The 15,479-nt window shown below is 47.9% G+C and overlaps 1 protein-coding gene across 1 annotated transcript in view; it reads right to left on the bottom strand.

Annotated features, from left to right (window-relative positions):
- LOC138492841 (disintegrin and metalloproteinase domain-containing protein 7-like) overlaps positions 1-15,479 on the bottom strand; it is a 731,792-nt gene that overhangs the window by 570,473 nt on the left and 145,840 nt on the right. Inside the window, exon 3 of the mRNA XM_069620181.1 lies at positions 14,477-14,642. Coding sequence (XP_069476282.1) covers positions 14,477-14,642 — 166 coding nt within the window. The remainder of the gene's footprint in view (positions 1-14,476; positions 14,643-15,479) is intronic.

The following is a 15,479-nucleotide window of genomic DNA, read 5'->3' as shown; positions in this document are numbered from 1 at the left end:
ACCCGCATCTGGGGGAAATCTTCCTTCTACATCCTCTATGAATCCAGTGCAGATCAACCTACCTGGGAATGTACCTCTGGCTCCGCCCGAACGATTTTCTGGTGACCCAAAGAGGTTTGCAGTATTTATCAACCAGTGCCGGTTGCATTTCTTATGCCGGCCAGCAGCCTTTCCAACTGATCAAGCTAAAGTAGCTTTCGTGCTTTCGTACCTTAGTGGCAATGCGGCAGACTGGTCGATCCCTCTAGTAAATCAAGATGATCCGGTCCTCCATGATTTTCAAGCTTTTCAGCTCAGTATGGAAAAACTGTTCGCAAGACATTCACTGGGGCAGGCCTTGGACAATGAGCTTCTTTCGTTGCGACAAGGTAATCAAGACCTTTTGGCTTATATTGCGTCTTTCAACAGACTGATAGTGGAAACTCAATGGCCTGAGGACAAAAGGATTACGCTGTTTTATAGAGGTCTACGTGGAGAGCTCAAAGATGTGTTAGCCCAAGTAGTGAATCCCCCACAAGATTGTTCGGACTATATAGACTTAGTCGTTCAAATAGATCACAGACTGCAGAACAGGAAGGCCGATCGTTCCAAGTTTGAGGCTCGAGTATTTTCCAAACCGCCAACTCCTTCCAAAGGAGTAGACTCCGGGGAACCCATGCAAATAGGGGGTCTGAAAGGTCCTCTAACACAAAAGGAGCGGGAAAGGAGAAAACAGTTGCAATTATGCCTCTATTGCGGAAACTCAGGGCACTTTCTTCGAGACTGTCCGGTGAAACCTGCCAAGAAGGCAGTCGGAGCTACAGTTACCAAAGTTACAAACTCTGAGCAGGGAAACGACCTCGCCCGACAAGAATAGAGGTCCTCTTGCCGAGCGTGAAAACCAGTTCCGTGACCTCGCATTTCGTGATACCTATGGTCCTCATTAGCCCTGATAATCCGGATCGATTACATGCAATTGAAGCTTACGTCGACAGCGGTGCCATCGGCAATTATGTGGATCATGAAATGGTTTTGAGGATGAATCTAACTCTTTGTCCCAAGGCTGTAAAGGACGTCATTACTACGGTGGATGGTACGGAGATAGCCTCCGGGCCAGTAACGCATACCACTCAAGAAGTGACGCTAGTAAGTCAAGATGGACACCATGAGAAGATCGTGTTCGATGTGATCAAGGCCCCTCAGTTTCAGATTATTCTAGGAATACCTTGGTTAGAGAAACACAATCCTCTGATCGATTGGCGAGCAAGAACGGTCCAGTTTCCAGAATGTGTCTCTACTTGTCACCCTCCACCTGGTGTTGCACTGGCAGCAATTTCTTCAGAGACTCCCCAGTTACCTCCCGAATACCTAGAATACCAAGATGTTTTCCGGAAGGATCAGGCTAACTCTCTACCTCCTCATAGGTCTTATGACTGCCAGATAGACCTGATACCTGGATCTACTCCTCCTTGTAGTAGAATTTATGCCCTCACCGAGCCTGAGAACCTTCACCTTCGACAATACCTGGATCAATACCTGGCAAATGGGTTTATTCGTCCTTCCAAGTCCCCTGCTTCTTCAGCTTTGTTCTTCGTTCCAAAAAAGGAAGGAGACCTTAGAACTTGTATAGATTATCGCTCCCTGAACCAGATCACCGTTAAGAATAGATATCTGTTACCTTTGATCGCTGAACTCCTGGACCAAGTCAGAAAAGCATGCATATATACAAAGCTGGATCTTAGAGGAGCTTACCACTTGGTACGAGTAAAAGAGGGCGATGAATGGAAGACGGCCTTCCGCACCAAGTATGGGCTATTTGAATATCAGGTCATGCCCTTCGGACTTTGCAATGCCCCGGCCGCCTTTCAATATTTTATGAACGATGTCCTCAGAGAGCTCATAGATGTGTGTGTTGTTGTTTACATTGACGACATCCTCGTTTATTCTTCATCGGAATCTGAACATCGGAAACACGTGAAAATGGTCCTCGAAAGATTGCGTCAACACAAACTTTTCGCTAAGTTGGAAAAATGTGTTTTCAACGTGACTGAAGTTGAATTCTTGGGATTCATATTATCACCTGGTGGAGTGCGTATGGATTCAAAGAAGGTCGATGCAGTTCTCAAATGGCCATCACCATCCTCCGTAAAAGGTGTGCAAAGCATGTTAGGCTTCGCTAACTTTTACCGCAGGTTTATCCCCGAATTCTCTCGAATAGTCCAGCCCATCACTGCCTTGTTAAAGAAAAACAAACGTTTTGAATGGTCTACCGAGGCGGAACAAGCTTTCCAGGATTTGAAGACTAAATTTATCTCTGCACCAATCTTAAAACACCCTCGCCCCGAACTCCCCTACATCGTGGAAACTGATGCTTCAAGCCTTGCCATGGGGGCAGTTCTATCACAAAAGGACCCGGTAACCAATCAGTTGCATCCCGTGGCATTTTGGTCCCGCAAATTCTCGCCTCCTGAAATCAATTACACGATTACTGACAAGGAACTTCTGGCTATCAAGTCTGCCTTTAAGGCTTGGCGGCATTATCTGCTGGGGGCCCGACACACCGTTACTGTGATTACGGATCACCGAAACCTGCAATATTTGAAAACCGCAAAAGCCCAATCCTCTAGACAACTCCGTTGGGCATTATTCTTTGCCGAGTTTGACTTCATAATTACCTATCGACCTGGTACAAAAAACGGTAAAGCTGATGCCCCTTCTCGGATGGGAGTGGAAGAACACTTGATCAACCCTAAACCTGTACCAATCATTCCCGAACAAAGAATTCTGGGTGTAATCGCCACACAATCCATAGAGGAAGTTAAGGATAAAGCCAGGCAACTTGTAACTCCAGCAGACATACAGAATTGGCATCTGCAGGGAAAGGACTTTGCAGTAAAGGACAACTTATTGTATTTCCAAGAACGATTATACCTACCCAGCACAGATTTACAGAAAAAAGTAATCTCTTGTTATCACGATTCTTTAATGGAAGGACATCCCGGTATAGCCAAGACCTCAGAAAAGATCAAGCGCTACTTCTGGTGGCCGTCTTGGAAAAAAGATATCAGAGACTTTATAATGTCCTGTGGAGTATGCGCCCAAAACAAGAGTCAAAAGGAAAGACCAGCAGGCCTCTTACGCCCTATTGACATCCCACCTCGCCTTTGGCATACGCTTTCTATGGACTTCATCACCGATCTACCTCCATGCTCCGGATACAATACGATTCTAGTAATCGTGGACTTATTCTCCAAGATGGCGCATTTCATTCCGCTCAAAGGCTTGCCAACAGCAGCAACTCTGGCCCGAGAATTTCTCGAAAACATCGTCCGACTGCACGGTTTTCCTTCGGTTCTAATTTCGGATCGAGGTAGTCAATTTATTTCTCATTTTTGGCGAAGTTGCTGTCGGTCGGCTCAAATTGATGTGAGACTATCGACCAGTCACCACCATCAAACCGACGGACAAACCGAGAGGACCAATCAAACTCTGGAACAGTATTTACGCTGCATGCTGCAACAAACTGAAAAAACTTGGAAAGACATCCTTTGGATAGCCGAATATGCCTACAATAACTCTGTCCATTCGAGAACTGGGAAAACCCCGTTTTTTCTTTTGTACGGCAGTCACCCTCGAACCTCGGAGTTGGATCCCCTCCAAGATCTTGAAACACCAGCAGTAGACTACCTGCATTCTACAATCACCCAAGCTTTTAAGGAAGCTGTTTCTCACCTTCAAAGGGCTAAAGAACAATACAAGAAAGGAGCAGATCAACATCGGAAAGAAGCCCCTCAATATCAAGTAGGGGATCAAGTCTGGTTATCCACCAAATATCTACCTCTAAAAGGGCCACGCACATTCAACCCAAGATACCTTGGTCCCTATTCCATCACTACCATAGTAAACCCAGTAGCGGTCAAGTTGGACTTGCCCCCGCACATGAAGATACATCCGGTCTTCCACGTCTCTCTATTAAAACCTGTGCAACCTCAAACCCGACTAACTAAATCTCCAAAACCTATCCTAGTTGATGGAGAACTCGAGTTTGAAGTCAAAAGCATTCTGGACTCCAAGATCTCCAAATCTAAACTATTTTACCTAATTGACTTCAAAGGCTACGGCCCCCAAGAGAGATCCTGGGAACCTGCTGAATATGTCCATGCTCCTCGCCTAATCAAAAGATTTCACCGAACATTTCCTGACAAGCCAAAACCCCCGGAGAAGCCCAGTTTGGGAGGGGCCTTGAGGGGGGGTACTGTCATGATCTCTGCTTCCAAAAGGTCAGGGTTTTCCCAACTCCCTTGGAAGCAGATCCATAACCCAGGTTCCGAGTGCCAACCAGTCCCAATTGGGACCTTTTGGACCCAGTCCTGGCGCCAGTGGCACCAGGCTCATAAATATGCCCAGTCCCAGCGCTGGAAGCGCCGGGCTCATAATGCTTGGGTGGACTTACCTGCAGCAGACCATGCTGCTTACTTGCCTGCCAGTTGAGCCTCTGATCCTCTTCTGTTTGGAACTACTTTTCCTGTTGGGTGGGGCAGGAGCCACTCCCTAGGTTCAGAACACTGGAACTCTTCTGGAAAGCAGGAACTCTTTTCTTACCTAGGCGTGGCTGTGGAAGGAGACACCTAAGCACTACAGGAGGCTATTTAAACCACACCCGATGGATGAATCTTGCTTTGCGTTATTCTGCATCCTCTGCAGCAGAACGCTCATCGTGTCTTCTGCATCTGATCCTGGGCCTAAGGAAAAAGGCTTACCATCCTGAATCCAGTCTTCAGCAACACCTATAAAGACAAGAAAGAACAGGTTAGCATTACGGTCTTCAGTGACAGCTCTTCACTTACCTGGTCCATCGGCTGTCACCAACGCCTCGCGCTGCATTCCGACATCTGAAAGACAAAGGCTTACCTACTCTTCGTGCGCTCCGGAGGTCTTCACACTGCATTCCGGCATCTGAAAGACAAAAGCTTACCAACTCTTTGCACGCTCCGGAGGCCTTCGGCGCTGCATCCCGCATCTGAAAGATAAAACAAGGTGCGTTTAAAGACATTGGGGAACTTTAATACTCACGTGCCATTACTCCTTTCCACATCTAACCCAGTGGGTATTCCGGCACCCTGCAGCCGCTCCGAACTTGTACCTGCAAAATAAAACGACAGTTAGAGCGCATCGTGAAGCAGGCAACAAGCGCTTACTTACGTGCTTCCAGGCGCTTCTATTCATCACACGGGCTCCATCTTCAACTCACTTCAGCCCGTCATCCACCATCGCCGGAACCCTGCAAAATAAGAGACATCATTACTAAAGACTTTAAAGACATTAGAATTACTCGAAACTTACCGTTCGTGCAGTAAACGACGGACAGCAGTCCTCTGAAGTCAAGAGGCCTGCTCCCCTTATCCAGTGAAGAAACTGGTTACAGCACCCTGCCCCGAGGCAGATGGAGAGCACGGCGTTCACTTACCTAAGGTGAGAGCGTTAACCTTCGGGGTTCTACAGGAGAAGAGAAAGGGAAGAAGAGAGAGACATTCAATAACCCAGTTCATTAATCCCATATTTTCTATCTGCAGACATCTTAACCTTCGAGTCAGAGGTCCAGCCCAAAGACCCAGCCGTGTGTTACACATCACCTTTGAAGATACGGTATACGCCCAGTCAAGACCGGCGCCTCTACGGGAATCAGGTGAGCGTTACACTCTTTGAGTTGGAATTGTTCTATCATGCTTATGAAACGCTCTGCCACTGATAAAAGTTTGCGACCTGGGCAGTGGGTGGGCACCTTAACCACCTGCAGAGCCATAGACGCTTTGTGTGTGAGTGTGTCTGTCTAGCTGTGACTTGGGAAACTGGCAGTGCTTGAATGTGCGGCCTGAACTGATTCTAAGCTTGGTTGGAGTTAATGTAACTTTGCTGTATAGGTTTGCATTTAGCCTGCAGATTAGAGGCTCCCTAGTTGTAATATCAGTAAGCGTTAGCAATGCCAACAGTTTGGGCTTCAATAGGCATGGGAAAGGCACTTGCCACCACTGCCGTAGTGGTATTAACTGCCCCAAAACCACAGTGTGGGTGGTTGGTTTGTGCCACTCCTTCGCCTTGGAGCTGTGGACCATGTCACGAAACTGTAAGTGTGCAAAGTTATTTATTTTAGGGGTTGTATTGTAATGTAATATTTGAGCATAAATGCAACTGGCAATGTACTTTCCGGTGTCATCATTTGGCTGTATTGCTTACTAAATGCAGCTCTATTTTCATTACTGGTGGCAACTAGTAGACATGCCTTGAGACTGGCTCTGCAAAATAAGTATAGTATTTAGCTATGTGATGATGTATTTTTTTTAAAAGGACAAAGAATGTTATCACTTTCTCAAGCGTTTACACAAACCATTACATGCAACAAACACCATTAACCCTCGATAAGTAGAATTATTTGTAAAGTTCGGAATTGTCGCAATTCATGGATGATGGTTTGAGGGCCACTTTTTTTGAGCGGAGGGGTGGGCCACTTATTTTTAGGTGCCCAGGCGTATTTCTTGTCCCAGTCTGACCCTGCAACTACATCAAACTGGAGACAGACATCACTCGTAAATTGACAACCTACACACAGAAAATCCTTGCAGCAACTGAGTCTAAGGAATGGATCATTCCACTTGTTCTCACAAAACTGCATGCAATCATTCTTGTATTCCAGGACATGCAGAGTGTCTATCGATCGAGTGGCTAAAGGCAGGCCTGGTGTTTACAACTCCAATTGTCATTGGCTTTCATTACAACTTTTTACACCTAAAACACCTGTAATTCTGGGGTGTCGGTATTACCGTTTCCAGCGGGGCGACCCCCAGAATCACCGGCACATTACAGATCCTCGGACGCACGCACACACCCCCTGCGGGAAACAGTAATACTGGCATGCCAGAATTACTGGCATCGGCAACGTAATACTCACCACTAGAAAGGGAAGCTCTCCAGTGAGCATTTTTAAAACTCAATCCACTTTGAATCCCCCACTTCCAAATACCATCCACCAGTACAGAAAGTGCCAAAATGTCTGGGAGCAAGACATCCAGAGTCCCTGACGTCCGGATAAGGAAGCCAAAGTATGCAGAGGTGGAGCTGGTAGCACTGTCAGACACAGTGGTGCAGCATGCAGAAGCCCTCTTTGGGGCTTGCCAGAGGAGAACCAGTCAGAGGAGGAAGACGGCCATCTGGCAGGAGGTGGCAGACAAGGTGATGGTCGTAAGGACTGTCCCCTGCACACCGATTGACTGCCACAATCGGTGGGACAACTTGCACCTGAGGGTCCGCAACCTCCTAGTCACGCACAGGAGGGAATCTGTTGCCACAGGAGGAGGGATGATGAGGCCAAATACATACATCCCCAGGGGCAGAGGAACACCAAATGGGCAAAGGAACAGGTCCAACACGTGTCAGTCACAGGAAATGGCCCAATCACACACAAATGCCAGGGGATATGGGCCGGTGTAGCCATGCACAAGCACTGTTGCCAAAATGTACAGCCCCACACATGAACACATGAAGAGCACCCATGTATGCCAAGGGAGAACAGGACAGGAATCACAGGCCCACCGCACACACAACAAGCCACCTTGGAAGACCAACAGTCAATGTGCACTTCCAACACCCACATGTAGAAGCACACATCAGAGCAAACACACAAAAGACGATGCATGACAAGAGCAGGATACACAGTGTAGCATGAGTGTAATGCAAGCCCCCAGATATGACTCCCCAACAGGTGCATCCTCTGACAGTGACGTACCTGAACCGTCGGCATCAGGCCCAGGAGGTGCAGGCAGACCTGTGAAGGTCCCAACACCTCCAGCTGCAGCAGCCCCACCACCTCCAGCTGCAGCAGCTCCACCACGTCCAGCTGTGAAGGCCTCACCACCTCCAGCTGCGAAGGCCCCACCATCCCCAGCTGCGAAGGCTCAACCACCTCCAGCTGAAAAGGCTCCACCACCTCCAGCTGTGAAGGCAGCACCACCTCCAGCTGCAGCAGCCCCACCGCCACCATCGCCACCACTGCCACTCACTGCTGTATGTGGCACAGTAGCAGCGTTGCATGTGGCGGCTGTCATCACCACACCTGTGGTCAGTGGCCTCACTATCCCTCCTGTGCCCTCCAAACCACCACGGGCACAGCAGCCACCAGGCAATAGTGGCAGGTACGACCGGGACAAGGAGGAAGAGCAGGATGATGACACCACCCCCACCTGACTCCGTATTTCAGCCCTACAACACCACCCAGCCCCCCTCCGCTGCCACAGCCCTGCATCCATTCACATGATGCATGCCAGCGTGCAACTGAATGTCGCTTCAAGCTGACCGGACTTACACGCCAGCATCTGGACAAAATGTGCCTCATGTGCGAATGCCTGCAAGCCTCCAGCTGCAGGAGTGCCCAGTCCAGAGACCATGCCACTGCTGCCCTCCTCACCCTTACCGAAAGACTGCGTGAGGGCAATGAGATTGCCTCTGCCACAGCCGAGGCATTGGCCCATGCCCTATAGTTAACCCAGGAGCACATGTGGGGCCAGGGGTCTGACCCACTGCCGTCGGTCGGAACAACCGAGAGCTTCCAGCATGGCAGACCAAGGCGCCGCTCGCAGCGACTCCGGGCCCCAATGGGGTCTGCAAAGGGCATCATGAGAAGGAGGGACCGGAAGTGAATGTACTATGAATGGGTGCATCCCTGGGTGTGATTGGTGGGAGGGAGCTTTTTGGGGAAGGGGTAGGGTGCTTTCTGGGGAGGAGACAGGGGGTGTAGGGCTTGTGTGCATTTACATAGTCAGTCAAAACATAGTTTTCACCTGCATCTCTGGCTGGACATTCCTTTTTTCAAAACAAGTGTTTACTGTGATGGTGCATGATTTCTACAGAGGTGCAAGGGGTGTACAGAGTGGAGGGGATACTCAAAAAGAATTCGGCATCAGTTCTTGGGGGGGTCATGCACCCATCCCTGGCCTCCATGCGCACGTGCATGGGCCCGGCTGGAACTGCACCATTATCCTCTGGTGGAGGAATGTCCAGATCTGAGGGCAGGGGTATGTTGCACCTGACGCAGATGTTGTGCCACAATGCACAGGCCAGGACTATCTTCCCCACCTTCTCTGGCATGCACATGAGCGCACCCCCAGTCCGGTGTAGGCATCTGAAACATGCCTTCAAGAGCCCAAAGGCCATCTCAATGGTCACCCTGGCCCTCACATGGGCTCTGTTGTATGCCACTTCTTGCAGCATCTGGGGATTCCTCAGAGGGGTCATCAGCCATGGAAGCAGCGGGTATCCAGAGTCACCTACGGGGGATGAGGACACAAGTGTAAGTAATGATGCTCAGCAGTGGTATTGCCTGGGATGGTGGAATCACAGCTGTCAGTCTGTGCATGCATATCGCATGTCTCATTGTGCCACACTGTTTCACATTACAGTCCATACCTGCATATTGCATTGCTAAAGGGGTGTTGCATTCTGGTACCTGTTGTGCATTGCGTGTGGAGGTCCTGTTGGGTTTGAAATGGCCTGGTCAGTGACTGCTACATCATCAGTCACGTGATATTTCTGTGTATTTGGCCTGTGAATTGAAGGGTGCGCTGGTCGGTCCGGACATGCATTTGTGACTTTGTTGAGCCCCTCTTTGCCTGTCACTCATGCTGTTAGGTAGATGGAATTGTACATGTACTCATCCAACATCCAGGTCCTTTGTCATCTGTCACGCTCCATGTAGGGCAGCAGCGTCCTGTTCCGAAGGACCATTGCATCATGGGTTGATCCTGGGAATGGGGCACAGCAGTGCGTGATCGTATGGTCGGCGTCACAGACGACCTGGATATTCAGGGAATGGAACTGCTTTTGGTTCCTGTAGATCTCCTCTGAGGCGTGGGGGGCCACCAGCTCAACGTGCATGCAGTCCAATCCTGCCACCGCATTGGGCATACCTGCAATTGCATAGAAGCGGGACTTGGTGGCATTGAACTGTGTCTGGATGGTGGGGAGGGCGATGTGCTGGCCCACATGGCGCAGTACTGCCTCCTGTACCGGCACCAGCACTCCGGATAAGGCTGACTGAAATGCCATGCAGCTCACTCACAGAGCGCTGGACCTGCCCACTGGCCAGGAAGTGCAGGGTCGACATCCACTTTAGCAGCAGTAGTACGGCTGATCCTGCTCTCAATGTCTTCCTAGATGTGGGTCAGGAGATCAAGTTTGGTCTCCCTGTTTAGGCGGCACAGGGTTAGCATCTGCCTGTCAGAGTGTCCAGGGTGTGGCCCTTGTGCGAGGGATCACTGCACGCCTCCACCTCTCCATCTGCATCCCATCCTCCTCCTTGTCTCTCTAGTCTCGGTTCCTCTGCTGGTCCTCCAGCCCCTGTAGCTGTAGATTGGAATGTAGCACCTCCAACTTCATGCTTGCAGCAACGAGTGGCAGAATTGTTGTGTTGAGAAGTCTTTTGGGGTAGGTGTGGCTCTTTTGTACTCTTCCTGTGTGCATAGGGTGCGCCTAAGTGGATTGGATGTACCTGTGGCCTTATTTCCTTCACCTGTGTCCATTTACAGGGTGGTCTGAGGTGTTTTTATTTCCTCCATGCATTTGCCGGTATTACCAGAAAAATTCGGCCGGTATTAACTGCAAATCCAGTCTTGTGAGATGCCAGCGATACCATTTTGCTGGTATTACCGGCTCAGGTTACTGGCATTTCTAGTATTTTCGTTGCCTGCACCAGTAATTCCTGAGGAGGTGATACCAGCGCTGGTAATTCCAGCAACTGTGTTCCGGGAAAACTCATACTTTTGCAGGGCCGGTAAAAAGTATTGTCGGCACTTTTACTGCGTGCTTGTAATGAGGCCCATTAACTCTTAGGAGACTGCTTTGAACAAACCCTGGCAGGCACTTTGAATGCAAAGCCTGATGGAAAGGTTTGGTTAAAGCCAGCTCAAAGAGTTCCCAGGAGGAAGGGTTTGGGGCGGGCAGAGGCAGGAATGGGTGGGAATGGCAATACGGATTAGCATGGCCATGGGTGGACACATAACTAAGCAACACCTAGAGTCTGTGGGCCTGATTTATGGAATTATCTGTGCAGCAAATAGGTTACTTGGGCGCGCACTGTGTGCAAATCTGCCTTTGTCGATTCATATAATTGAATGCGCAGTACTTTTCCTGGAATTGCATGGAGTTTGAGCTGGCTTGGCACGTCTGTGCGAGTCGTCGAGGGCCTTGAGCGAGACTCCAGCCAGTGTGTGGGCGTGGATTGCACAGAGAGCTGGGAAGGGGGCGGAACACCAAAAATGGGGAAGAACTTGGGGAAAAATGTGGGCGTTCTGAGGGACGGCCTGCAGGCAGTCCCTCGCACGCCCACTATTCCGCAGCACGAGACATATTCAGGGATTCGATTGCACAATGTCTTGGCTTGGAAATGGCCCTGCAAGTCCTTCATACTATGCGCCACCGGAAGGCAGGCGTAAGTACACTTGCGCATAGGATTTTCAGTATGCAGGTGGGGTTTCATGTCAGTTTTTGGGGTACTCAATCAGAGTTCTGATGTAACTTAGGGGTGCGCGTAAGTGTAGCGGGGTGCAGTAACGTTTTACATGGGTTCGCACGCAGATTTTCAAAGTTGTTGTAGAGGAGCAGCCGAATGCCTCTGCAGGAAGTCCCGCCCCCTACTGACTGTATGTTGAAAGCCTGAAACTGAACCATGCTTGACACCATACCACGACAAAAGGTAGAAGGTAGCCGTTAAGGCGTACCAGATGTATGCGCGACTCGAAGAAATGACAATCTCATGGAAGAGGTCCCCGAAGGTACATAAAAACCACAGAAAGAGAAGCTGGTGACGTCACAAGAAGTGAGAGTGACAAGCCAAGAAGATAAGACGAAGATGTATGGACCCTATAGAAACTGATGAAAAAATAAGGAATTGAGTGAACTTTCCTATGCGGAAAGAAGATTACATGTGTGTGTGTGTGACGCACTGCAGAAAATGCAAGCCATTCAATAACTGTACAAATGCAGCAACGCAAGTCGAGTAAGTGATCATAGCAGCTAACTATACGTAGTGAATAGATTGCAGGTGGAGCCGCCATGGTACCACAACCTTTAGTAAGTTTAAACCCACAGAGAAAGAAGGATTGATAGCTGTGCGTGTCAAAGCGAAGAATTAGCTGGATATCGCACTTGAAGAGTGAAGCTGTTTGTCCAGGTATCAAAGTTAAAGCAAGCCAAGGCTGGTCATCTATTCTTAAAGGCAGCAAACGTGAGATGCTGAATCGCTCCTTGTTAAGGTGCAAAGAAAGAACACCATGAGTGTCAAGTTTTAATAATTCAAGACAATTAAATGCTGCAAACCAGGCCAAATTGCGGTCTCCTGTCACATGGACCAAGGAGGAAAATAGGAGTTGGGCTTGCAGACCAGAACTGTGATAAGTGTGTGCCCGTACCCCGCTATATTCCCAGAGACAAGAATACATTGCAAAGCCAAGTTCAAAGGGAATCTTCATGGCAGCAGGCATGGACGATGAGTGATGTTGGACTGATTGGATGGGAAAGCAAAGTCAGGTCCACCCCCCGGCACCTGGGTATCAGCTTACGTGCTGCTAAGGAGCTGAATATTCCAGACATGGCACGGGCGTGCCAATCAATTGTAGAGGGCCTTATAGTTTGAGAGCCAATGGTGTACCGTGTATCTAATAAGTGTTGAGGATGACTTGCACTAGAGGCATGCTTAAGTTGCCCACCTGACAGTAGATGTCCTACCACAACCCGACCTTGTATAGAAAGTGTACTTAGATGTTCCCCTTGAGCCAACCACAGTCTCCCATAGGTTTTTCTTATTTGCCACATAGTATGACATCACGTATTACACATTTTTAGTATAAAGATGTGTTTTTTTATGTGAAATGTTTGAGAGTTCGAGCAAACCTCCGTTGATGTCCGTTGTAACTCCCTGTTTTATACAATTGATAATAAAACAGTGAAAAGTGGTTTTTGACAACTTCCTGAGTCGGTCAGATTATTTGGTGTAAGAGTTATTCTGCATCCCCTCCTTTGCATGACGTGTTACTTAAGGACCTTAAGTGAATTATTGGGAGTTACGATTTTTCACACGCATGTTGTTGGGGTGCCGGATACAGTTACAGGGCCTGCTTACGAGGGACCCCATGCACTGTTTGAAGGGTGCATGTATTTGTGCCCAAGGGGAGCGTGCAAAGGTAGCTGATCTGGCAATTTCCTGCTTTGCGTGTGGGCGTTCCAGCCGTGACTTGCAAATACGGTTACTGTGCGCAAACAATTCCATGAATACAGATGTGGCGTGCAGATTTACTTAATCGCGAAGGCTCGCGCAGTGGCCTTTTCGGTGCGTGGCCCTTGTGCAGTTTCTGCACGAAATTCCATGAATCAGCCCCTGTGTGTCCCTCCCCATATGCCGCATTCCTCGCTATCTGTACTAAAATGCAATAGTTCCGGCTTATATGTGTTGCAAGAGACACCTAATAGACCAAACTAAAAATGAACGTCTTCTCTCACTTGTTGCACTTCTTCCAGGCTCTCCCGGTGCAGGTTCCCCCTGTGTGAGCTTAAGAAGTTACAAAGTAGAACCTTTAATCTGAAATTGGGGACACTGAGGATTAATAGGTGAATGCTAAGGCACCCAAAAGATAAAGGACGACTGGGATGGTCATATATCATTAAATAATATACAGCATTGTATTTGGGACTTTCAAAGAGTGAATGAAACCAGAGGTAGATAGATGTCAGTGGGTTCATATGGAACAGGCTGCAGCAGGACCTCGAATATGACTACTTGGGATGTAGCTGCAACCTGCTTTAGTGTAACCACTTTTTCCTCTCCTGTCTCCCTGTCCTATCAGAACTCAAATGGCTATACATGTTGTGTTTGTCTGATACGGGCTTGTCCTGAGTCTGCAGGAGCGTTGTGTTAGATTAAAATAGTCTTTATGGGATTGGGCAGCATCAGAAACCCAGCTGTACCATGGGAACCGACTTTCGATCTTGGTTGGGCGCCGCAACGTATGTGAATGGGAGGGTGGATGGAGGGGGGGGAAAAAGTGGGAGAAATGTGTTGGGCTTTGAATGCGTTTGATGTTAAAACATTTGTCTATGCATTTCCACAATAATACTGTTTGGAAAATTAATAAATAAATTAAATATGCCAGACAATAAATGGTGGCATTAGGCAACACACAACGAGGAGACACAACATGGCGAATACAAGCAAGGATGATAAAGTTAATGACAGATTTTTCGAATTATTTTCATAGCGTTACTGTACTTTAAAAGTAGGTAACATATTGGTAACAGCCCAATTCATTGAACATTACAACCATGACACCACTAAATCCCCACACTCAAGAATGTGGGTCTTGTAGGGACAATACCTCTCTCAATTTATTTGGAGCTACTATTGGGCATAGTGCACAGAACCAACCTGCAAAGGACAGAAGCGCTCTTCGCGACTTACCTTTCCATCATCACATTTTGTTCCTGGGGTTACCATTGAAAGACTCTCCGAATTCCCGTAGTTGGGGACTACAACTTTGCAACGTCCAGGCAAGTATGCAGTGGCGTGCTGGATATAAAATGTTGGAGCTCCTCCTGAGCAATAAAGCTTGCCACACTTTCTATCTCTAAAGAAATGGAATAAAAGGACAAGTTGTTTATTACTCCTGTAGGCAGCAGAAGACTGTGATGGAGCATGTCTTTGAAGCCTAAACTTTACTGGTAAATCATCAATCGGCTGCTTTTGAAATAGTATTTTAAGGCTCCGCAATTCTTACTTAAATGTCTAGATTGAATTTATTCTGATGCCATCAACATCCACCCTGGAGTACATACACAGTTCAGTGATCCTGTTGCCGGTTGGCAGTTGACAACTTTTGATTTAAATAGGCCTTCATCACAGCATTTTCATAAACAACTGCTTGGTTTCTTTCAGTGCACTAGAAAGTCAGACCGGTTCAATATTATGAAAGCTAAAAAGAAAGAGAATGGTGTGCATTGCTCTAGACAGGGGTCCAATACTCACCAGTATCAATGCATGTCTTGTGTAATAATAATAGTAGTTTCAGTAAAACATCTAGCAATCTCTCCATCCATGTATCGATATACCAAATAGTTCAGTAGATAGATAGATAGATACTCGTCATCACTCAGAGAAACACTGGCATGGAACTTGAGTAATGTTCCTTTCATTTTGAAAGTAGATCATGAATGAAGAATTCATTTAAATTTGTTCTAGAGCATGGAACAGAATCCGAACAGCCATCCTTTGTCTCCAAGAAATTCATCATATGCATAAAACACTCGCAAATTAATCAATTTGGAGCCACAGGTACTTTGATCACTATCCAGAACAGTAATATTACAGGTGTTGCTATTCTTTCCTTTAATCCTGCCATTAATCTTATTTCATCCAAATCATCTACCCAGGGCCCTTAAAATCATCGCTGAATGTACCCTAGTAG

This window comes from Ambystoma mexicanum, chromosome 10, assembly GCF_040938575.1.
Source record: "Ambystoma mexicanum isolate Mex_15411 chromosome 10, UKY_AmexF1_1, whole genome shotgun sequence".
NCBI classification, from domain to species: Eukaryota; Metazoa; Chordata; class Amphibia; order Caudata; family Ambystomatidae; genus Ambystoma; species Ambystoma mexicanum.
The sequence above is the reverse complement of the archived record's forward strand: the minus strand, read 5'-3'. Positions and strand labels throughout refer to the sequence as shown.